The sequence below is a fragment of the Meriones unguiculatus genome, chromosome 20, assembly GCF_030254825.1.
Source record: "Meriones unguiculatus strain TT.TT164.6M chromosome 20, Bangor_MerUng_6.1, whole genome shotgun sequence".
In the NCBI taxonomy this organism is placed as follows: Eukaryota; Metazoa; Chordata; class Mammalia; order Rodentia; family Muridae; genus Meriones; species Meriones unguiculatus.
The window spans coordinates 39,344,059-39,366,652 of record NC_083367.1 but is presented as its reverse complement, the minus strand read 5'-3'; the positions used below and the strand labels follow the sequence as shown (position 1 = coordinate 39,366,652).

Genomic DNA, 22,594 nt, shown 5'->3' with positions numbered 1-22,594 from the left:
AGGTAGGAAAGTTTTAGCTATTTCCAACATGAACTGAAAATCTTTATGTGTTTCTCTATTGAGTATGATTTAATGTGTAGATATTTTACATGTAGCCTTTTGTTTTTGAAGTATGTTCTTTCTACTACTGTTTGTTACTCTTACTTGATTTTCTTCTGTATTAGTGGAAATAACCAAATTCAACTTTTCCTGAGCCTGATAGGACTCCCATTCACTATTTGCTTCTGTTGAGCCATCTTTGCATTCCAGGAAGGAATCCAGCAATTACATAATCATTTCTCATGTTCGGCTGTAACTCATACTTTCATAATAAGATCAGTAATTTCTCAACCCATGACTGTTTCAGGATCTCAGAGGCTCAGTGCTTAAAATCTGCAGTTTTCTGGAGAAAGAACTGAGTGAAGAAGACGTGAATTCTGTTGTGAGACAAGCTACATTTCAGAATATGAAATCTAACCCACGAGAAGATCGTGATCAGGTTATAAATACTCTAATTGGGACCAGACACAATGAGGGCTCCTTCCTGCGCAAAGGTTAGACTCAACGGTCTGTTCTAATCAGAATATTGTGAATCTCTTTAGCCTGATCCTTTGGAGCAATAGCACTGGAATTCCATTTTTTTTCTCAAGGTGATAAAGACTGCAACACAGAGAACATAAAAATATCTTAATGGAAATAGAACTAGGAGTTTCACCAAAAATTTAATAGTATTTTAGTATAAAGCGCCATAGTTTAGGTATTTAATAAATGTGTCTTTTCTTCCTTATACCTCACATGACTCATGTCTTCAAGGTGTATCAGTAGTACTGACCTTTGGGATGGATATTTTAGAAACTCTAAATTGTGATATTTTATTATATTTTGAAAGAACATAATACTGTGTGGTCCAGGCTGGCATTACAGACAACATGTAGCTCAGGCTGGCCTAGAACTTGATTTCCTCCAGCCATTTGCTTGCAAATGCTGGGATATAGACTTGAGACAACTTTCTTGACTTAGTCCAGAATAATTTTACTTTTTAGTTCTCTTTTATTCCAGATTTTATAAAATAATAACAAACTGCATATTTTAAGTGCAGGAGGTTTAATTGCTCTTTTTGTGTATGCCACTTTTTTTTCACAATTAAACAACAATTCACATGACTACACAATAAATACAGAGGTATCTTTTTCATCTTTTTAAAATTGAGTTATGTATCAACAGTTGAGATTTTATTTTCCTTTTTGAGACATTCCCTCATTCATGGGACTAAGGATGGTTTTGAACTTGCTCTGTGTAACTGAGCATTCTCTTCAACTCTTTTTTTCTGCCTCCACCTCCCAGGTTGTGGGAATATAGTTATGAACAACCATATCCTGGCCTTGTGACCTTATTATGTCAGAAGCTGTGAAGGAAGAACAGCTTCCCCTAACTTGATGCTCTTTACTCTCCAAACTAAAATGTTTTCTTCAGTAAAATCATTTAATGCAACATTTTACAGCATAACGTGTCATGTATTTCGGTTCCTTTAAGTTATTCATCACTTACCATTTTGATGATAGATAATGGCTTGTACATAATTATTAAATGTCTTATTGAAATTTCTGTAAATTAAGATAATTTTACAATAATGTTCCTTTTCTGTCTTTTTTGGTTTAATATAATTTTACTTCTTATCTTCAAACTAGACCAATGCTCATCAATTATTGTGTGAATATTTGTTTTCTGTCTATTCCAATTGCAAGAATCATTGCTAGTATAATTACATGTGATAGCAGAAAACATCATACTACTGTTTCCATTTTAAAAGGCTATTAATGGTGGTTGCAAATGTTTATCCAGCTCTGGTGCTCTATGTGACCTTGATATCTTTAATTGATGTCATTTGGGTCTCATTTTTTTCACTGAATATGGAGAAATTAACAATGTTGAATTATAGATTGCATATATATATCATACATTTATATGGGAGGTAGATAACAATTTAATTTTTAAAATCCCCCCAATTATGGCCTTCTGAAATTATAATTTTTTTTTGGTCCATACATTTCTCTTTAAAATTTTATTGCAAATTTTAATCAAAATATTACATCACTTTGCTCCTTTCTTGTACTACTTCTGACTTTTGCCATGCCCCATGCCCCTTTCTTCTATATTTCCCTATGAGCCTTCCCACTTCTTGTCAAACTAATGTCCTTTTTTGTTTTTTGTTGTTACATACATAAATTTACAAGTATTTAAACAAAAACTGATTCCTTCTATATGGGTTTTCTGTATTTAGTTTCAGGGCTAACTACTTTGTATTTGTAAAACAATCAGGAGTCTTATTTTTCCATCTCTCAGTAGTCATTAATTTTTAGTATAGTTCTTTTTTTTGCAATTTTTACTGATGTCTATTGATAGAATTACTGTTCATATCTAGCTTAAGAAGCCATGTTGTTGACATATCATGAGTATCTTTTATCTGCACAGCTTCTCTGTCATTTCTAGGAGGCACAATATCTCATGAGAGAGAACCAATCTTTGGCACTATTAATGTTACTCTGCTAGACTTATAGACAGGAGCCTAGCATAACTCCCCTGAGAATCGCCCCCCAGCTGCTGATGGAAACAGATGCAGAGACCCGTAAACATTAGACATAGCTTGAGGAGTCTATGGCAGAGCTTGGAGGATACTCTGAGGGAGCCAGAGGGGTCAAGACCTCCACAAGACCTACAGAGTCAACTATCTTGGACCCAAAGGGATTCACAGAGACTGAATTACCAACCAAAGAGAATGCAAGGACTGGCCCTAGGCCCCCTGCACATATATAGCAGATCTGTAGCTTGACTTCATGTGGGTACCCCAACAACTGGAGCATGGCCCTTTCTGACTCTTATATTGACTGTGGATCCCATTTCCAAAATCAGGCTGCCTCATCTGGCCACAGTGGGACAGGATATGCTTAGTGCTGCAGTGACTTAATGTGCCAAGGTGGCTTGGTACCAAAGGGCGACATCCCCCTTCTCTGAGGAGGAGGGGAGTGGAGAATGGATTGGAGGGGCCTGTGAGGGGGGAACAAGAAAGGGAGTAGGGAAGGCTTCGAATCAGGGCATAAAGTGAATAAATAAATAAATAAATGGGGGAAAAAAGAAATGAGTTCCACAGGTGTCATTGATCTCCGCATTATAGCTTATATTAGACTTTTCTTTAAGAATCTCCATTTGTTATGAAAAGAAAATTTTTTGATGACTGGTAACAGCTACAATTATATGTGGCATAAGAATATCTTTAATTGCAGGTAGGAATTATCCTCTTGTATTACACTGGTGGTACTAGGTTTTTTTCCCCCCAATTAAAATAAAAACAAATATAAAGACCTTGCTGGGCATGATGTCACATGAGTTTAATGTACAATTCCAGAGGCAGAGACAATCCAATCTCTGGACTGAAGGTCAGTCTGCACTTGGGGGTTGATCAGATGCTAATATTTTGATGTTTATTACTGACCCTCAAGATCTGGTTACTGTCTTATCTAGTTGTGCAAACCTGCCTTAGACATTATTTCTGACAGGCTGATTAAAAGGCTTGAAACCTGGACAGGGCAGGATGGGGTAAATGTGGCTGGCTAAGGTTCCCAGGCTTTAGGTTCAGGAGAATCACAGGAAACAGGCAGTAATACTGGAAGAGAGAAGGCCGCACTGGATTAGCCTGGAGAAGGGACTACATGGGCCAAGAGGAAGGATGAGGATTGCATGGATGAAGAAAACACCAACATGAAAAAATATAAGCAAGTGTTTACAAGATTATGGATAAAAGGTAGCTGAGGTAGGAATAGTTAAGGTGGATGGCATTGGATGTGGATTGGGAGGTTGATGGGAATGTTATTGAGATAGCACAGGTGAAATATCTGACCAGCACAAGGTAAATAAGGAAATTATAAAATCTAACGTTGTCTATGCCTTATTGATTGTGATATTAGGTTAAATAATGCAGCCATGATAATCAAAGTGCAAACAATTAACATTATTTAGCCTGACACCAATTTTTTTCAACAACAGTGTACCATAGAAATCAAGTTCCAAGAAAGCCATAAACAATGTCTCCAAAAATCAAAACCTGAAAAATAAAGTAAAATCCATGACCTTACAAGCCCCAAGTAGTTAGCTTCTTCCCAGAAATGCAGAGTTGATTCAAAATATGTTAGCTCATACATGTATTAAGGCATATAAAAATGGACTTAGAGACAAAACTCACATGATCATCTGAATAGATGTAGACAAAATCAAATATACATTCATGATGAAAGTGCTGGAGAGTGTAGAACTGGAGAGAACATATCTCAACATAATAAAGGCTACATGTGGCAAACCCACAACCAGTATCCAAAATTGAGAAAAATGAGATAGAGCTGCCTACTATATCTAATTTGAAATATAATTTTTATTTTTTATAATTTATTCATTTTGTATCCCAGCTGTAGCCCCACACCTGTTCCCTCCCATTCCTGCACTCCCTCCTTCCATCATCTCCTCCCATGTCCTTTCCCCATCCACTGATAATGGAGGACCTCCCCTTTCATAGGACCCTTGCTTATCAGGTCTCAGGATTGACTTTCATAGTCTTCCTCTGTGGCCTGGTCTGGTGGCTCCCCTCTCAGGGCAATGTGATCAAAGTGCCAGGCACTGAGTTCAGGTCAGAGACAGTCCCTGCTCCCCTTATTAGGGAGTCCATTTGGAGACTGAGCTGCCACAGGCTACTTCTATGCAGAGGGTCCAGGATATCTCTGTGAATGGTCCCTGGTTGGAGTATCAATCTCAGAAAAGACCCCCTAGGTCCAGATTTGTTGGTTCTGTGTTTCTCCTTATGGAGCTCCAGACCCTTCCAAGTCTGTCTCCCCTTTCTTCCATAAGATTCCCTGCACTCTGTCCAAAGTTTGGGTATGAGTCTCAGCATCTGCCTTAATACCCTCCTGGGTAGAGACTTTCAGAGGCTCAATGTGGTAGGCTCTTGTCTTGTTCCTTATTTTCAGCTTCTTCTGATGTCTATCTCATTTGCCTTGCTGAATGAAGATTACACATCTTACGAAGGGTCCTCCTTCTTGCTTAACTTCTTTAGGCTTACAGATTTTAGTATGATTATTCTACATTATATGTCTAATATCTGCTTATACCATGTCTGTCTTTCTGTTTCTGGGATAGTTCACTCAGGATGATCTTTTTTAGTTGCCGCCATTTGCCTGCAAATTTTATGATTTCCTTGTTTTTACTTGCTGTGTAGTATACCATTGTGTATATGTACCACAATTTTTGTATCTACTCATCTATTGAGGGACATCTGGGTTGTTTCCAGCTTCTGGATATTAAAAATTAAGCTGCTAAAAACATGGTTGAACAAACGTCCTTGTTGTCTCAAGCTGTACTATAAAGCAACAGTAATAAAAACTGCATGGTACTGGCATAAAAACAGAATGGTGCATCAATGGAATCTGATAGAAGACCCAGAAATAAACCCATTCATCTATGGATACTTGATTTTTGACAAAGAAGCCAAAACCGTACAGTGGAAACAAGATAGCATCTTCAACAAATGATGCTTCTCTCACTGGATGTCTATATGTAGAAAAATACAAATAGATCCGTAGTCATCACTCTGCATAAAACTAAAGTCCTAGTGGGTCAAAAACCTCAACAAATACAGACACTAAACCTGTTAGAAGAAAAAGTGGGGAAGAATCCACACAGAAGACAACTTCCTAAACAGAATGCCAACAACACAGACTCTAAGATCGAAAATCAATTAATGGGACCTCATGAAACTGAAGTTTCTGTAAAGCAAAGGTCACTCTCATTGGAACAAAACAACAGCGTATGGGTTGGGAAAGGTTCTTCACCAACCCTGTATCTGACAGAGGCTAATATTCAGAATATATGAAAAACTCAAAAAGTTAAACAGCAACAAATCAAGTAATCCAATTAAAAAATTGTACAGAGCTAAACAGAGAATTCTCAATAGAGGAATATCGAATGGCAGAGAAACACTTAAAGAAATGCTCAATGTCATTACTCATCAGGGAAATGCAAATCAAAACAACCCTGAGACTTCACTTTACACCCATCAGAATGGCTAAGATCAGTTCAAGTGACAGCACATGCTAGAGAGGATGTGGATAAAGGCAACACTTCTCCATTGCTTTGGGCATGTAAACTTGTATATCCACTTTGGAAATCAATTTTGCACTTCCTCAGACAATTAGGAACAGGACTCCTTCACGATCCAGGTGTACCACTCCTAGGCATTTAGCCAAAAGATCTCAAGTCTTACCAGTTTCTAAACATAGTACCTGAAGCAGTGAAGTATTAAAACCAAAAAGGAAATTAAGGATATATAGTCAGGGGGAAAAGGAGCCATAGTATCCTTTTTGATACCATAACATACATAAGAGAATTTAAAATTTCTACCAGAATGCCTGTAGAAACAACAATTTCAGCAAAGTTTCAGGATACAAAACCAACTTTCAAAAATCAGTCACTTTTCTATACATCAACAGAAAACATCCTGGAAAATAGATTATGGATATAATCTCATTTATAGAAGCTTCAAAGGCAATAATATATCTTGGAATAAACCTAACAAAGAAGCTGAACCTAACCAAGTCGGTGAAAGAACTCTTCAATGAGAAGTTTAAATCTGAGTTTAAACTCCTGTGAATTTTTCAAGTTCAATTACGTTAAAAAATACTCTTCTGATGTTTATGGATTAGAAGATTTAATATAGAGAAAATGATGACTTTACCAAAAGCAATTTATAGATCCAATTCAATTCCAATCAAAATGCCCACAACATTCTTCTCAGAGATATATAAATAAAGGCCATCTTAAAGTTACTGGAATATCAGAACATTCAAAGCAATCATGACAAACAAATGCTGGAGGATTTCCATTTCATATTTCCAAATATGTAATCGAGGTAGAATGATACACCAGTGTAGCACTGGAACAAGATAGGCATGCAGATCAAGAGGATAAAATAGATGCCTCAAACCATTGTAGGTATAACCACAGGCACATGATATATGTTACATATAATGAAATACACTTTAAAGTTCTCATGTATTTATATTTATTAATGTTTGGTTTCATTGTAAAGCTTGTTTAATGATTGGTTGGCTGATACATGGGCCATGGAAGTGTTAGTGAATTTACTGTGTTATTGAATACATTTCTTTCACTGATAATTCTTCTACAAAGAAGAGTTAACAACCTCTGCCAAAAAAAAATCACAGTTATTTTGCATGGGTTGGAGAAGATACTGAAGTTGATTAGACTGAGTTTTGCTTTGACAGTTGCATTTACTTACCTTTGTGCTGTTCCTGTGCTTATCCTATTAGGTGCCACTGGAGACTGGAAAAACCATCTGACTGTGGATCAGAATGAAAGATTTGACATGATATTTAAGAGGAACATGAAAAATTTTCCCTTGAAGTTTATCTGGGATATATATGAATAAAATTCTATCCAGTGTTTGTATAAACTTAAAAATCTATTAAGTAGAAGGCATGTTGTAAAATCAATATGGATGTTTCTGTGTTTTCATCAATAAAATAAATTAGTAAATTAAGGAAAAATGAGTAAACTATGCCTTGATTAATAACAATGAGATTAATGAATGATTTCAGTTTTCAAAATTAAATTGTTTGAATCCTACTTAGCATTAGTAATATACACTAACGATATAAATTATGGTTCTTTGTGGTATAGAAAAATGTCTGCAAAGAGTAATGTATAGTGCACATTTTTCTTCATAGTCTACAATTAAATTTCGGGTCCAGAAACATTTAGAATCTTCATGTTTCTTATTCGTACAATAAAAAGTTAACTTATTCTGAGTCAAGCATTTTTGAGGAATATTAGAATCTTTAGCTTGAAAAACTCTAGACAAGCATTGAAGGGAATCAGAATTGACAATTAAGGTAAGAGGTAGAAAAGAGGGAAGAAAATATTCTCATCTACTTAATAAGGTCTGAATTTTGTTGCGTTTTATTGTTTGATAATATTATATTAGTATATAATGGATTTTTCGTACTATTCTTACTAAAATTGTTGAATAATGCACTTAAGATTTTTTTTGCTTGCACATATAATGCAATATCAATCAATATATACTGTTAACTAAATTTTAAGCTAGTGACTGGGAAAATATCTAGAACTCATTTAAATGTCTCAAAGCCTCTCCCAGTAAATTAAATGAGTGTGTGAATTTATTAACTCAGGATTACAATACACCTGAGAGAATCCAAGAACCCAGTGGTTGCAAGGTGCTTGTGATGGGTACCTGTGCAGCCAATGTAGTCCAACTATGGCTGTGTCATCAGGCACAGGTGTGTGGTGACAACAGTTAGGTGTCCAGTCCACAAGGCTGGGTGGCTGAGCATTCCCAATCAGGTAGCAGAAGCCTGGAGTGTCCCTGGAGATTTGTTGGTGCCTAGTCTACAATGACATCTTGGAAAGCTTGGTTCTGCTATCAGGGAAGGAATCAACAGCAGCAGCAATTGGGGCAAATTACCTGAGTGGGAAAGAAGAAGGTCAAATGTACAAACAGAAGAACTCTCTTCTGTCACACCACTTTTTGTTTGAATTATAACAGGAAGTTGAAACAATTCATGATTGATTAAATCCACATTTAATCAATGAGGCAGGATACTTATTCAGGAAAGGCTCTCTACTAAGGTATTTTGATTCATGGAAAGTTGATGTTATAACCAACCATAATAATAGCTATTATTGACTCCAGGTTTTTTTTTAAATATCTTTGGTTTGTTGAGTATAGAGGTAACTGTGTTCCATGCATAACATGGATGAAGGGCCGTGAACCCAAAATTCACTAGACTGGAATGCTAGAGAATCGAAGGGTTGCAAGAGAGATGAGTATGGTAAAGATTTGAGGGGGACATATGTAGCTGTTAAAGACTCAAGTGAAGCAGTCCTTTGACACAGTTATAAAAGGGATCTTGGAATTAGAGCCGCCATTTTTACTGCCATCTCATTGGCGGCTGTTGGAACTACCACCGCGGCATTAGCCATGAGTCATACTGTGCAGACTGCTCAGACCCCGAATAATCTTTTAGCCAATGTAGCTCATGCCTTAGATGTACAAAAAGAAAGTAATGCTCAACTAAAAGGAGGCTTGATGGGGTTCAATCAGAGGATTGACCTCGTGCAGGAGCAAATTGATACCCTATGGCAAATCGCTCAACTTGGCTGTCAATGAAAGTATGCTGGACTTTGAATCACTAGCATACAACCTGAGAATTTTTCCTCTGCTGCAAATCTGTCTAAACGATTGTCTAGCTATATTTTAGGTAATTGGACTGGAGAATTCGATACTACGATGGATCAGCTGAGAGTGGCCATTGTCACGGTAAATTATACCAGAGTGGACGCAGGAGTAGCCACAGGATTATCATCATGGATTGCTGCAGCCATGAATCATCTGAAGGAATGGGTGGGCATGGAAGCATTAGCAGGCCTTCTGGTGTTGGTCTCCTTGGTTTGCCTGTGGTGTATATGCAAGATTAGAGTCTCACAACAGTGTAATGCAGCCATGACCATTCAGGCCTTTACAGCCATTGAAGCAGGACAGTCTCCCCAAGCATGGTTGGCTACCCTAAAAAGCTAAAATGTTAAGCTCAGGATACGAGGCTAAGCACTGCAGTCAGGGTCAGCCGCTTTGGACCCAGAAGAGTATGTCTGATTGCATGCAGGTTGATGCCCCAGGTCCCGCCTCTGAGAAAAAGGTATCAGACGGGTCTAATGCTCTTTGGGTGGATGACACCTAAATGAACATTGGTACAAAGTCCCAATTTATTTCTAATATCAGAGATCAGACCTCTACTCTTGCCTGATGCGTGTAAAACAAAAAGGGGGAACGGCAGAGAGCTGTGTAATGCCGCGCTTAAAGATAGAGCTGTTTAGCTCTGCTCCCCATTTTTTAAGTGGGTTACTTGGTTTGCTGCTTTTCAGCTTCTTTAGTTGTTTATATATACTTGATATGAGTCATCTGTCAGATAAAGGGTTGGTGAAGATTCTTTCCCAATCTGTAGGCGGTAGCTTTGTTTTGATGACGGTGTCCTTTGCTTTGCAGAAGCTTTTCAGTTTCATGAGGTCCCATTTATTGATTGTTGCTCTTAGAGCCTGTGCTGTTGGTGTTCTGTTCAGGAAGTTTTCCCCTGTACCAATGAGTTCTAGGGTATTCCCCACTTTTTTTTCAAGCTGATTTAATGTGTCTGGTTCTATGTTGAGGTCTTTGATCCACTTGGACTTCAGTTTTGTGCAGGATGAGAAGTATGGATCTATTTTCATTTTTCTACATGTAGACATCCAGAAGCACTTAAAGAAATGCTCAACCTCACTAGCCATTAGGGAAATGCAAATCAAAACAACCCTGAGATTTCACCTTACACCCATGAGAATGGCCAAGATCAAAAACTCAAGCGACAACACATGCTGGAGAGGTTGTGGAGAAAGAGGAACCCTTCTCCACTGCTGGTGGGAATGTAAACAAGTACAACCACTCTGGAAATCAATCTGGCATTTTCTCAGACAACTAGGAATAGTGCTTCCCCAAGATCCAGCCATACCACTGCTAGGCATATATCCAAAAGCGGCTCAAGCACACAAAAAGGAAATTTGCTCAACCATGTTTGTAGCAGCTTTATTTGTAATAGCCAGAAGCTGGAAACAAACCAGATGCCCCTCAACTGAAGAATGTATGCAGAAAATGTGGTACATCTACACAATGGAATATTACTCAGCAATGAAAAATAAGGAAATCATGAAATTTGCAGGTAAATGGTGGGATCTGGAAAGGATCATCCTGAGTGAGTTGTCCCAGAAGCAAAAAGACACACACTGTATATACTCACTCATATAGACATACAACATAGAACAAACCCACTAAAACCTGTGCATCTAAAGAAACTAAGCAAAAGAGAGGACCCTAACTAAAATGTCCCATCCCCATCAGTAAAGGCAAAGAGGATGGACATCAGAAGAAGAAGAAAACAGGAAACAACCTAGGAACCTACCACAGAGGGCCTCTGAAAGCGTCTGCCCTACAGACTATCTAAGCAGATGCTGAGCCTGATGGGCAACTGTTGGGCAGAGTGAATGGAATTTTATGTAAGAACTGGGAAATAGTAAGAGCTGGAGAGGACAGGGTCTCCACAAGGAGAGCAACAGAACAAGAAAATTTGAACACAGGGAACTTCCCAGAGACTCATCCTCCAACCAAGGACTATTCATAGAGATAACCCAGAACCCCTGCACAGATGTAGCCCAGGGCAGTCCAGAGTCCAATTGGGTTACATAGTAATGTGAAGAGGGACTGCCTCTGACATGAACTGACTGGCCTGCTCTTTAGTCACCTCCTCCTGAGGGGGAGCAGCCTTACCAGGCCATAGTAGAGGACAATGCAGCCACTTTTGATGTGAACTGATGGACTAAGATCAGAAAGGAGAGGAGAACTTCCCCTATCAGTGGAATTGGGGAGTGGCATGCATGCAGAGGGAGGAGGGAGGGGGGACTGGGAGGGGAGGAGGGAGGGGCTTAAGGGGGATGCAGAATGAATAAAGTGCAATTGATGAAAAATTAATAAAAAAGGGGGAATAAAAAAAGATAGAGCTGGTTTCTGCCTTCCACCTTCCCGATGGGTGAGTGCTCTCTGTCAGGAACAACTCCACATTTGGCTAAGGCCAAGGATCTGGCTTGCTTCCATGTATGTGGACCTATCTTCATTGCCCACATGGCACACTGGGGTTGGCTACTCAGAGGCTATTTAAGCTGTGGGTTGGCTTTCCCCAGGGTCAGATGATTGTTCAAGGTTCCTGAATAAACTGCATTGAGAAAAAAAAAAGAATTAGGCAAATTAAAAAAAAATTAAAAAAAAGAACGAAGGAAAAAGAAAGAGAGGGAAAAAAGAAGGAAGGATGAATGAAAGAAATTAAGATGGAGTAAAGAAAAAGGAGCCTATGATGTAGAAGAAATATCGTATATAGTGTATGGATGTAGCACCTATCAGTTATAAATCTGATGACCTATAGCTTAGACAGGAAACAGGAGATGAGACATGCAGTAGGCAAAGAAGATTCTAGAATGGAGACAGAAGCAGAAGGTTCATTCAGCAATATGTGAGGACAGACAGTGTTACCTGAGCTCAGGTAACAGCCACATGGTGCAATGTAGATTAGAATAAATATATTATTTTAAGTATTGAGCTTGTCAGAGAAGAATCCAGCTATGTGGCCTAAGTAGTTTTAAATAAAATTTTGAGCCTCATGAGTCATCATTTACAGAGAGTTGGGGATTAGAGGGGGAGGAGACACAGAAACAGTACCACAATACTAAGAAGGTAAAGAAAAAAAAACCAGATATTACAGTAAGAAATAATAACATTGGAAATAGTAGATTTACTTCACATTAAAGAAGACACAAGCCCAGGGCAAATTAAAGAAATTATGTGTATGAGGTTTTTTTATCTTTTTTTTTAATTTTAATTTTCTTATTAGTTACATTTTGTTAACTCTGTGTCCCAGCTGTATCCCGCTCCCTCATTCCCTCCCCAACACCACACTCCCTCCCTGGTCTCCTCCCTGCCCCTTCCCAAGTCCACAGATAGGGGAGGACCTCCTCCCCTTTCATTTGACCCTGTTTTATCAGGTATCTTCAGGGCTGGCTGCAAAGTCCTCCTCTGTGGCCTAACAGGACTGATCCTCCCCTGAGGGGGGGGGCACAGATCAAAGAGCCTGCCCTTGAGATCCCGTTAGAAATAGTCCTTGTTCCCCTTACTTTGGAAAACTACTTGGTTACTAAGCTACCATGGGCCACATCCGAGCAGAAGTTCTAGGTTATGTCCATAGATGGTCCTTGGTTTCAGTGTCAGTCTCAGAAAAGACCCTGTGCCCGGCTATATTTGGTCCTTGTAGAGCTCCTATCCTTTCCATATCATACTAACTCCCCTTCTTTCATATGATTCCCTGCACTCTGCCGAGGGTTTGGTTATGAGTCTTAGTGTCTGCTTTGAAACACTGCTAGTTAGAGTCTTTCAGATGCCTTTTGCAGTAGACTCCTGTCATACATTCAATGTACATCCCATTTTGTTTTCTAAATGAAGATTGATCATCTTCGCCTGTGTCTGCTTTCTTGATTATCTTCTTTCTGTGTGTAGATTTCATTATGTTTATCATATCTTGTAGGTCTATATAAGCGAGTATAGACCATGTTTGTCTTTCTCCTTCTAGGATACTTCACTCAGAATGATCTTTTCTAGATCCCACCATTTGCCTGAAAATTTCATGATTCCCTCCTTTTGGATTGCTGAGTAGTATTCCATTGTGTAAAAATACCACAATTTCTGTATCCATTCCTCCGTTGATGGACATCTGGGTTGTTTCCAGGTTCTGGCTATTACAAAGAAAGCTGCTACAAACATGGTTGAACAAATGTCCTTGTTGTGTACTTGAGAAAATTTTGGGTATATAACCTAGGAGTGGTATAGCTGGGTCTTGACATAACACTACTCCTAATTGTCTGAGAAAGCGCCAGATTGACTTCCAAAGTGGTTGTACCAGTTTACATTCCCACCAGCAACTGGGGAGGGTTCCCCTTTTTCCACAACCTCTCCAGCATGTGTTGTCACTTGAGTTATTCATCTTAGCCATTCTCATGGGTGTAAGGTGAAATCTCAGGGTCATTTTGATTTGCATTTCCCTAATGGCTAATGATGTTGAGCATCTCTTTAAGTGTTTCTCTGCCATTTGATGTTCCTCTATGGAGAATTTCTCTGTTTAGCTCTGTTCCCCATTTTTTAATTGGATTACTTGGTTTGTTGATTTTCTGCTTCTTTAGTTCTTTATACATACTGGATATTAGCCCTCTGTCAGCTAAAGGGTTGGTGAAGATTCTTTCCCAATCTGTAGGCAGTCGTTTTGTTTTGATGACGGTGTCTTTTGCTTTACAGAAGCTTTTCAGTTTCATGAGGTCCCTTTTATTGATTGTTGCTGTTAGAGCCTGTGCTGTTGGTGTTCTCTTCAGGAAGCTGTCTCCTGTGCCAATGAGTTCTAGGCTGTTCTCCACTTTTTTTTTCCAACTGATTTAGAGTATCTGGTTTTATGTTGAGGTCCTTGATACTCTAAATCAGTTGTATATGAGTTTTAATGTTTATAAGTGTATGTGATTATTTTGTTAATTTGGATGTGAAGGTTCTCATTGATATACAAGATCAGGCTAGTAGGAAAATTTTCATGATGCTTCTCAACCTACTCAGCATAGAACTTTATTCTGTTGTTTTCAGTTGCTAATAATGCCATACCAAACTGTACATGTCAATGAAAACAACAATAGGTAATAGCATTTACAAATAAGTTTTTTACTCAAATAATCTATGTTTTTAAGAACCTTCCTAGTATTATGTACTTTCCTTTTAGCAATGCTTTCATTGTGGCCCATAAGTCTGGGTATATTGTGACTTTGTTTTCATTGAATTCTAAGAAGCCTTTAAGTTCTTTCTGTATTTCTTCCCTGACCTAGGTGTCATTGAGTAGAGAGTTGTTCAGTTTCCATGTGTCTGTAGACTTTTTACTATTTCTGTTGTTGTTGAGATTGATAATTAATCTGGAGCTTTCTCAAAATAATTGGGACTAAAACTACCTCAAGATCCAGTTATTCCAGTCCTGGAGATATACCCAAAAGATGTGTCACCATTCAACAAGGATATTTGTACAACTATGTTCCTAGTAGTTTTATTTGTAATAGCCAAAATGCGGAAACAACCTAGATATCCCTCAACTGAAGAATGGACACAGAAATGGTGATACAATTACACAATAGAACACTATTCAGCTATTAAAAACAAGAAAATCATGAAATTTGCAGGCAAATGGATGAAAGTAGAAAAGGTCATTCTGAGTGAGACAACCCAGTACTGAAAGACACGCATGGTATGCACTCACTTATAAACAGATATTAGCCATATATTATAGGATAGCCATAATAAAATCTACAGACCTAAAGAAGCTAAACAACAAGGAGAACCCTAGGGAAGATGCTTAAATTTTATTAAGAATGCCAAACAGGATGATCCTTTCCAGTTCTCACCATTTACCTGTAAATTTCATGATTTCCTTGTTTTTCATTCCTGAGTAATATTCCATTGTGTAGATATAACACAATTTCTGTATCCATTCTTCAGTTGAGGGACATCTGGATTGTTTCCAGCTTCTGGCTGTTACAAATAAGGATTCTACAAACATGGTTGAGCAAATGTTCTTATTGTGTACTTGAGCCTCTTTTGTATATATGGAAAGGATCATCCTGAGTGAGCTGTCCCAGAAGCAGAAAGACACTCATGGTATATACTCACTCATATAGACATATAATATAGGATAAACCTACTAAAATCTGTACATTTAAAGAAACTAATCAAGAGAGAGGACTCTGACTAAAATGTTCAATCTCCATTCAGAAAGACAAAGAGGATGGACATCAGAAGAAGAAGAAAACAGGAAACAAGTTAGGAACCTGCCACAGAGGGCCTCTGAAAGGCTTTGCCCTGCAGACTATCAAAGCAGACACTGAGACTTATGACCAACTGTTGGGCAGAGTGCATGGAATCTTATGAAAGAAGTGGAAAATAGTAAGATCTGGAGAGGACAGGAACTTCACAATGAGAACAACAGAACCAGAAAATTTGAACACAGGGGTCTTTCCAGAGACTCATACTCCAATCAAGTACCATGCATGGAGATAGCCTAGAACCCCTGCACAGATGTATCCCATGGCAGTTCAGTGTCCAAGTGTGTTCAATAGTAATGGGAAGAGGGACTGTGTCTGACATGAACTGATTGGCCTACTCTTTGATCACCTCCCCCTGTGGGGGGATCAGCCTTACCAGGCCACAGAAGATGACAATGCAGCACTCCTGATGAGATATGATAGACTAAGATCAGAAAGAAGGAGAGGGGGACCTCCCCTATCAGTGGACTTTCGTGAAGAAGGGGGAGTGAACGTGGGATTAGGAGGGGAGGAGGGAGGGATTTATTGGGGGACTACAAAGTGAATAAAGTGTAACTAAAGAAGTTGAAAAAAAAAAGAATGTCAAACAGGATAGACACCAGAACTGGTGGAAGAGAGGAAAAAGGATGCCAGGGTACTATAGAGAGATCCATGAAACTCTCCATACAACAGAGGATAGAAGCAGATGCTGGTACTAACAACCATACTTTGGGCAGAGCACAGCAATTACTGTGAAGGACATGAAGTGGACAGGAGCCCCACAAGGAGACCAACAATGCTAACAAATCTGAGCCACAGGGTCCTGAAGAGACTGATGCACCAACGGAGGATCATGTATGGAGATGACCTATTACCCCTCATTAGATGTGGTCGATTAACACCTCAGTCTACATGTGAATCACAGAGTAATGGGAGCAAGGGCTACCTATGTCATAAACCCAGTTGCCTGCTCTTTGATCACATGCCCATGATGATGCTGTCTTGCCAGACCACAGAGGAAGAAGATCCAGTCCTGATAATTAAAGCTATAGGCAGATGACAGAGGAGAAAAATTCTCCCAATCAGTGGACTAGGGGAAGGTGATAGGGGGAAGAGGTAGGAAGGGTGGGACTGGGAGGAGTTGATGGAGGGGGCTTCAGTCAGTAAACACAATGAATAAATTGTAAAAAAAAAAAAATTTAAATTAAAAAACCCTCCTATTACTGTTTCTCTGCCATTTTGAGAACTTATGAGCTGGGTATGATGGTGCAGGCCTTTAATCCGCAGAGGCAGGGAAAATGGCAGGGGCAGGGGCAGGGGCAGGGGCAGGGGCAAGGGCAGGGGCAGGGGCAGGGCAGAGGTCTCAGTTACAAGAGGTCCAATTTATTAAGTGTTGATTTTTGAGCCTGAGTTATTGGTGTTTGGTTGAGTAATTTTCTCTTGTGTCAATGAGTTTGAGGCCCTTTCCCACTTTCTCTACTAATAGACATAGTGGATTTGGTGTTATATTGAGGTCTTTGATCCACTGGTATTTGAGTTTTGTGCATTGAGATAAACATGGATCTATTTGCATTTTTCTTGTATTTTCGGTTGTGAGCTTAGCCTTTAATGGCTGAGCCATCTTTGCAGCCCTATTTGCATTTTTCTAAATGTAGACATCAAGTTAGATCAGCACAATTTGCTGAAGATGGTGCTTTTTTCCATTGTATGGTTTTGGCTCCTTTGTCAAAAAATCAAGTGTCTGTATGTGTGTGGTTCTATTTCTGGGTCTTTTCTTCTATTCAAGTGATCAACCAGCCTATTTCTATGACAGTTTTTTTTTTTTTTTACTATTGCTCTATAGTATAGCTTGAAGTAAGGTATGGAGATGCCTTCAGAAGTTTTTTTTTTTTAATTGTATAGGATTGTCTTAATTATTCTCAGTCTTTTCTTTGTGTGAAGTTTAGAATTATTCTTTCAAAGTCTGTAAAAACCTGTGCTGGTATTTTGATAAGATTGCATTGAATCTGTAGATTGCTTTTAGTAAGAAGGCAATTTATACTATGTTAAACCTACTGATCCACCAGTATGGGACATCTTTCCATCTTACGATATCTTACTCAATTTCTTTCTTTAGATTTAAAGTTCTTGTCATACCGGTCTTTTACTTGCTTGGTTAGAGTTATACCAAAATACTTTACCTTATTTGTGGCTACTGTGAAGGGTGTAGTTTCCCTAATTTCCTTTTCATCCCTTTTGTCATTTGTATACAGGAGGGTTACTGATTATTTTTTTAAGTAATCTTTTATGCAGCCAGTTTGCTAAAGGTACAGATGTAGCCCAGGGCAGTTCAGAGTCCAATTGGGTTACATAGTAATGTGAAGAGGGACTGCCTCTGACATAATCTGATTGGCCTGCTCTTTGATCACCTCCCCCTGGGGGGGAGCAGCCTTACCAGGCCATAGTAGAGGACAATACAGCCACTTTTGATGTGAACTGATAGACTAATATCAGAAAGGAGAGGAGAACCTCCCCTATCAGTGGACTTGGGGAGTGTCATGCAAGCAGAGGGAGGAGGGAGGGTGTGATTGGGAGGGGAGCAGGGAGGGGCTTACGGGGGGATGCAGAATGAATAAAGTGTAATTGATGAAAAATTTAAAAAAAAAGATAATTTAAGAACCTTAAATGACTTTCAAAAGTGGAGGAAAACATGGAGTTAGTCAATTTACATGGAGCACGTCTCACCGCTGGGGGCAATGGTCTCCTGAACCTACTCAGACCTCGGGCACCACCACTGCTAGTTCTAGAACTGATGCAGGATGTTCCAATGAGGTGGTTAAGGCTTCTCATAATATTTCCTATAAGCCCACACCTGTTTGTTTATATCCCCCATTTTTATTCATTATTAGCCAGATAGAGCCAAGTAATTGTGGTAATGATACTTGCTTTTTTGCCCAATGCTGGAATGCTAGTAAATTTAGGTATGCCCTGGTTACTCGCATGCCTCGCTGGGTGCCTGTGCCCGTTGATGCCCCTCACGCTATGACTCTCTTCAGACAGAATAGGGATCTTGGAACTACAGCCACCATTGTTACTGCCATCTCATTGGCGGCTGTTGGAGCTACCACCGGGGCATTAGCCATGAGTCATACTGGGCAGACTGCTCAGACCCTGAATAATCATTTAGCCAATGTAGCTCATGCCTTAGTTGTACATAAAGGAATTAATGCTCAACTAAAAGGAAGCTTGATGGTGTTCAATCAGAGGATTGACCTCGTGCAGGAGCAAATTGATACCCTATGGCAAATTGCTCAACTTGGCTGTCAATGAAAGTTTGCTGGACTTTGAGTCACTAGCATACAACCTGAGAATTTTTCCTGTGCTGCAAATCTGTCTAAACAATTGTCTAGCTATATTTTAGGTAATTGGACTGGAGAATTCAATACTACGATGGATCAGCTGAGAGTGGCCATTGTCACAGTAAATTCTACCAGAGTGGACGCAGGACTAGCCACAGGATTATCATCATGGATTGCTGCAGCCATGAATCATCTGAAGGAATGGGCGGGCATGGGAGCTTTAGCAGGCCTTCTGGTGTTGGTCTCCTTGGTTTGCCTGTGGTATATATGCAAGATTAGAGTCTCACAACAGTGTGATGCAGCCATGATCATTCAGGCCTTTACAGCCATTGAAGCAGGACAGTCTCCCCAAGCATGGTTGGCTACCATAAAAAGCTAAAATGTTATGCTCAGGATGCGAGGCTAAGCACTGCTCTCAGGGTGAGCCGCTTTGGACCATAGAAGAGCAAGTCTGATTGCATGTGGGTTGATGCCCCAGGTCCCGCCTCTGAGAAAAAGGTCTGATGCTCTTTGGGTGGATGACACCTAAATGAACATCGGTACAAAGTCCCAATTTATTTCTAATATCAGAGATCAGACCTCTACTCTTGCCTGATGCGTCTAAAACAAAAAGGGGGAACTGTAGAGAGCTCTGGAATGCTATGCCTTAAAGATGGAGCTGGTTTCCGCCTTCCACCTTCCCGATGGTGAGTGCTCTCTGTCACAAACAATTCCACATTTGGCTAAGGCTGAGGATCTAGCTTGCTTCCATGTATGTGGACCTATCTGCATTGCCCACGTAGCACGCTGGGGTTGGCTACCCAGAGGCTATTAAGCTGTGGGCTGGCTTTCCCCAGGGTCAGATGATTGTTCAAGGTTCCTGAATAAACTGCATTGAAGAAAAAAATAGCACTGGTATCCCCAGTTATACTCCATTATAAAAATCTAATTTTTCATTTGTAAGTGGTTGTCAATTAGAGATGGCTTCTAAATTACAGTTTTGGGCTTCAGTGCAAACTCTTGCAGACCCTATACATGCTGCAGTCTCTGTGTGTTCATATATGTGTCAGTCCTTTCATTCATAGAGGCCCTGTTTTCTTGGTGTCCTCAATCTGCTCTAACCCTTAGATGGTTGCTCTTCCTCTTTCTCAGGATTTCTTGATCCCTGAAAGGAGGGATTTGATAGAGAAATCCCCTTTAACACTGAAAGTTCCAAGTCTCTCAGTCTGCACATTGTTTGGGTGTGGATCACTGTATTTGTTCCTTCCTGCTTGCAGTAGATGGATGATGGTCCAGCACAACGCTGATCTTTGAATATAACAAAATGACATTGCAGTCATTTTATTGATGTGTTTAGTAACAGTGATTCTCAACCTTCTTAATGCTGTGACCCTCTAATATAGTTCCTCATGTTGTGGTATGATTTATTTTGTTGCTACTTCATAACTATAATGTAGCTACTATTATGAATTGTAATAAAAATATCAGTAAGCAGAATAACTGATAAGTCACTATCAAAGAGGTCTTGGTTCACAATTGAGAACTAGTGCTCTAGAAGTATAGTAGTATTTACTTTACCCTTAGTCCCTGGGCTGTTTCTTTCCAGGTTCTTGGCCACCCAGCAGCGTCCAGGATAGATTCCATCTTATGTGCTTTAAATACTATCAGATGTTCTTTGGTCACTTATACAAACTTTGTACCAGAGTTGTACTTACAAAACTTTCAGGCCAGTTATCATTGTAGATCAGAACATACATAGATCAGTTGATGATTACCTTTCTACTGTGATGGTGTACAGTGCCACAAGAACTCGTCAGTGGGGTCAGATAGGCACCAGCTTGACCTATCCATGTTTATTGAGTGATGTGGCTGTTGTCCTCAGCACTTGGCCCTGCCAGCATATTAGGAGAGCAATCAATAGCCTTGGCAATAGCCTGGATGGATTCAGGTCCCAATGGGGACCTTTGGCCACTTTGAACTCATTCGCAATGCTGGAAGCTTCATTTGGTGAGAAGACATGTTTTTGTATCTCCCCTTAATTGATAATTTCATTTAAACTGTCATATATATATATAATATATATATCATATCTCTATGTAAATATATGTATCTAAATGTGTATTGCTCTAACTCTATCATCTAATTGTCATTTGTCTCTCTATCGACCTATAATCTATTTAGCTATCTTTTATTGTATTACCTTCCCCTATGATCTCTCAAATGAACCTTAGTTTTTACCTGTTCCTCCTCACATTCCCGCTCTTGTTTCTCTCTATTCTCTCCTTTTCTATATGAAGAATTTATTTTATTTTTTTATTTCTTAATTTTTATTTTATTAATTACACTTTATTCACTTTGTATCCCCCATAAGCCCCTTTCTCCTTCCCTCCGGATCCCACCCTGCCTCTCCCTTCTGCACACATGTCCCTCCCCAAGTCTACTGATAGAGGAGGTCCTCTTCTCCTTCCTTCTGAAATTAGTCTATCAGATCGCATCAGGACTGGCTGCATTGTCATCTTCTGTGGCTTAGTAAGGCTGCTGCCCCTCAGGGGGAGGTGATCAAAGAGCAGGCTAATTAGATTATGTCAGAGGCAGTCTCTCTTCCCATTACTATGTAACCCACTTGGACACTGAACTGTCATGTGCTATGTCTGTTCAGGGGTTCTAAGTTGTCTACATGAATAGACCTTAGTTGGAGTATGAGTCTCTGGGAACACTCCTGTGTTCAAATTTTCTGGTTCTGTTGCTCTCCTTGTGTGGTTCGCATCCTCTCCAGCTCTTACTATTTCCCACTTTTTACATAATATTCCATTCACTCTGCCCCACAGTTGGCCATAAGTCTCAGCATCTGCTTTGATAGTCTGCAGGCCAGAGGCTTTCAGAAGCTCTCTGTGGCAGGTTCCTAGGTTGTTTCCTGTTTTCTTCTTTTTCTGATGTGCAACCTCTTTGCCTTTCAGAATGGGGATTGAGTGTTTTAGTCAGGGTCTTCTGTCTTGATTAGTTTCTTTAGATGTACAGATTTTAGTAGATTTATCCTATATTATATGTCTATATGAGTGAGTATATACCGTGTGTGTCTTTCTGCTTCTGGGATAGCTCACTTAGGATGATCCTTTCCAGTTCCCACCATTTACCTGCAAATTTCATGATTTCCTTATTTTTTATTGCTGTGTAATACTCCATTGTGTAGATGTACCACAATTTATGCATCCATTCTTCAGTTAAGGGGCATCTGGGCTGTTTCCATCTTCTGGCTATTACAAATAAAGCTGCTACAAACATGGTTGAGCAAATGTTCTTATTGTGTACTTGAGCCTCTTCTGTATATATGCCTAGGAGTGGTATGGCTGGATCTTGAGGAAGCACTATTGTTAGTTGTCTGAGAAACTATCAGATTGATTTCCAGAGTGGTTGTACAAGTTTACATTCCCACCAGCAGTGGAGGAGGGTACCTCTTTCTCCACAACCTCTCCAGCATGTTTTGTCACTTGAGTTTTTGATCTTAGCCATTCTGATGGGTGTAAGGTGAAATCTCAGGTTCGTTTTGATTTTCATTTCCATAATGGCTAATGACGTTGAGCATTTCTTTAAGTGTTTCTCTGCCATTCGATATTCTTCTACAGTGAATTCTCTGTTTAGCTCTGTACCCCATTTTTTAATTGGATTACTGGTTTGCTGTTTTTCAGCTTCTTTAGTTCTTTATATGTACTGGATATTAGTCCTCTGTCAAATAAAGGGTTGGTGAAGATCCTTTCCAAATCTTTAGGCAG

General features: G+C 39.4%; 2 protein-coding genes across 4 annotated transcripts in view; both read left to right on the top strand.

Moving 5' to 3' along the window:
* The window catches only part of LOC132649571 (amine sulfotransferase-like), a 46,989-nt gene extending 39,403 nt beyond the window's left edge, over positions 1-7,586 (top strand). For all 3 annotated transcript variants that reach the window (XM_060373649.1, XM_060373648.1, XM_060373647.1), the window contains 2 exons: positions 347-533; positions 7,350-7,586. In XM_060373649.1, the coding sequence (XP_060229632.1) occupies positions 347-533; positions 7,350-7,468 (306 nt within the window). In that variant the 3' untranslated portion in view covers positions 7,469-7,586. The remainder of the gene's footprint in view (positions 1-346; positions 534-7,349) is intronic.
* Positions 1-22,594, top strand: part of LOC110540127 (amine sulfotransferase-like) — a 139,132-nt gene that overhangs the window by 39,413 nt on the left and 77,125 nt on the right. The window lies entirely within an intron of this gene.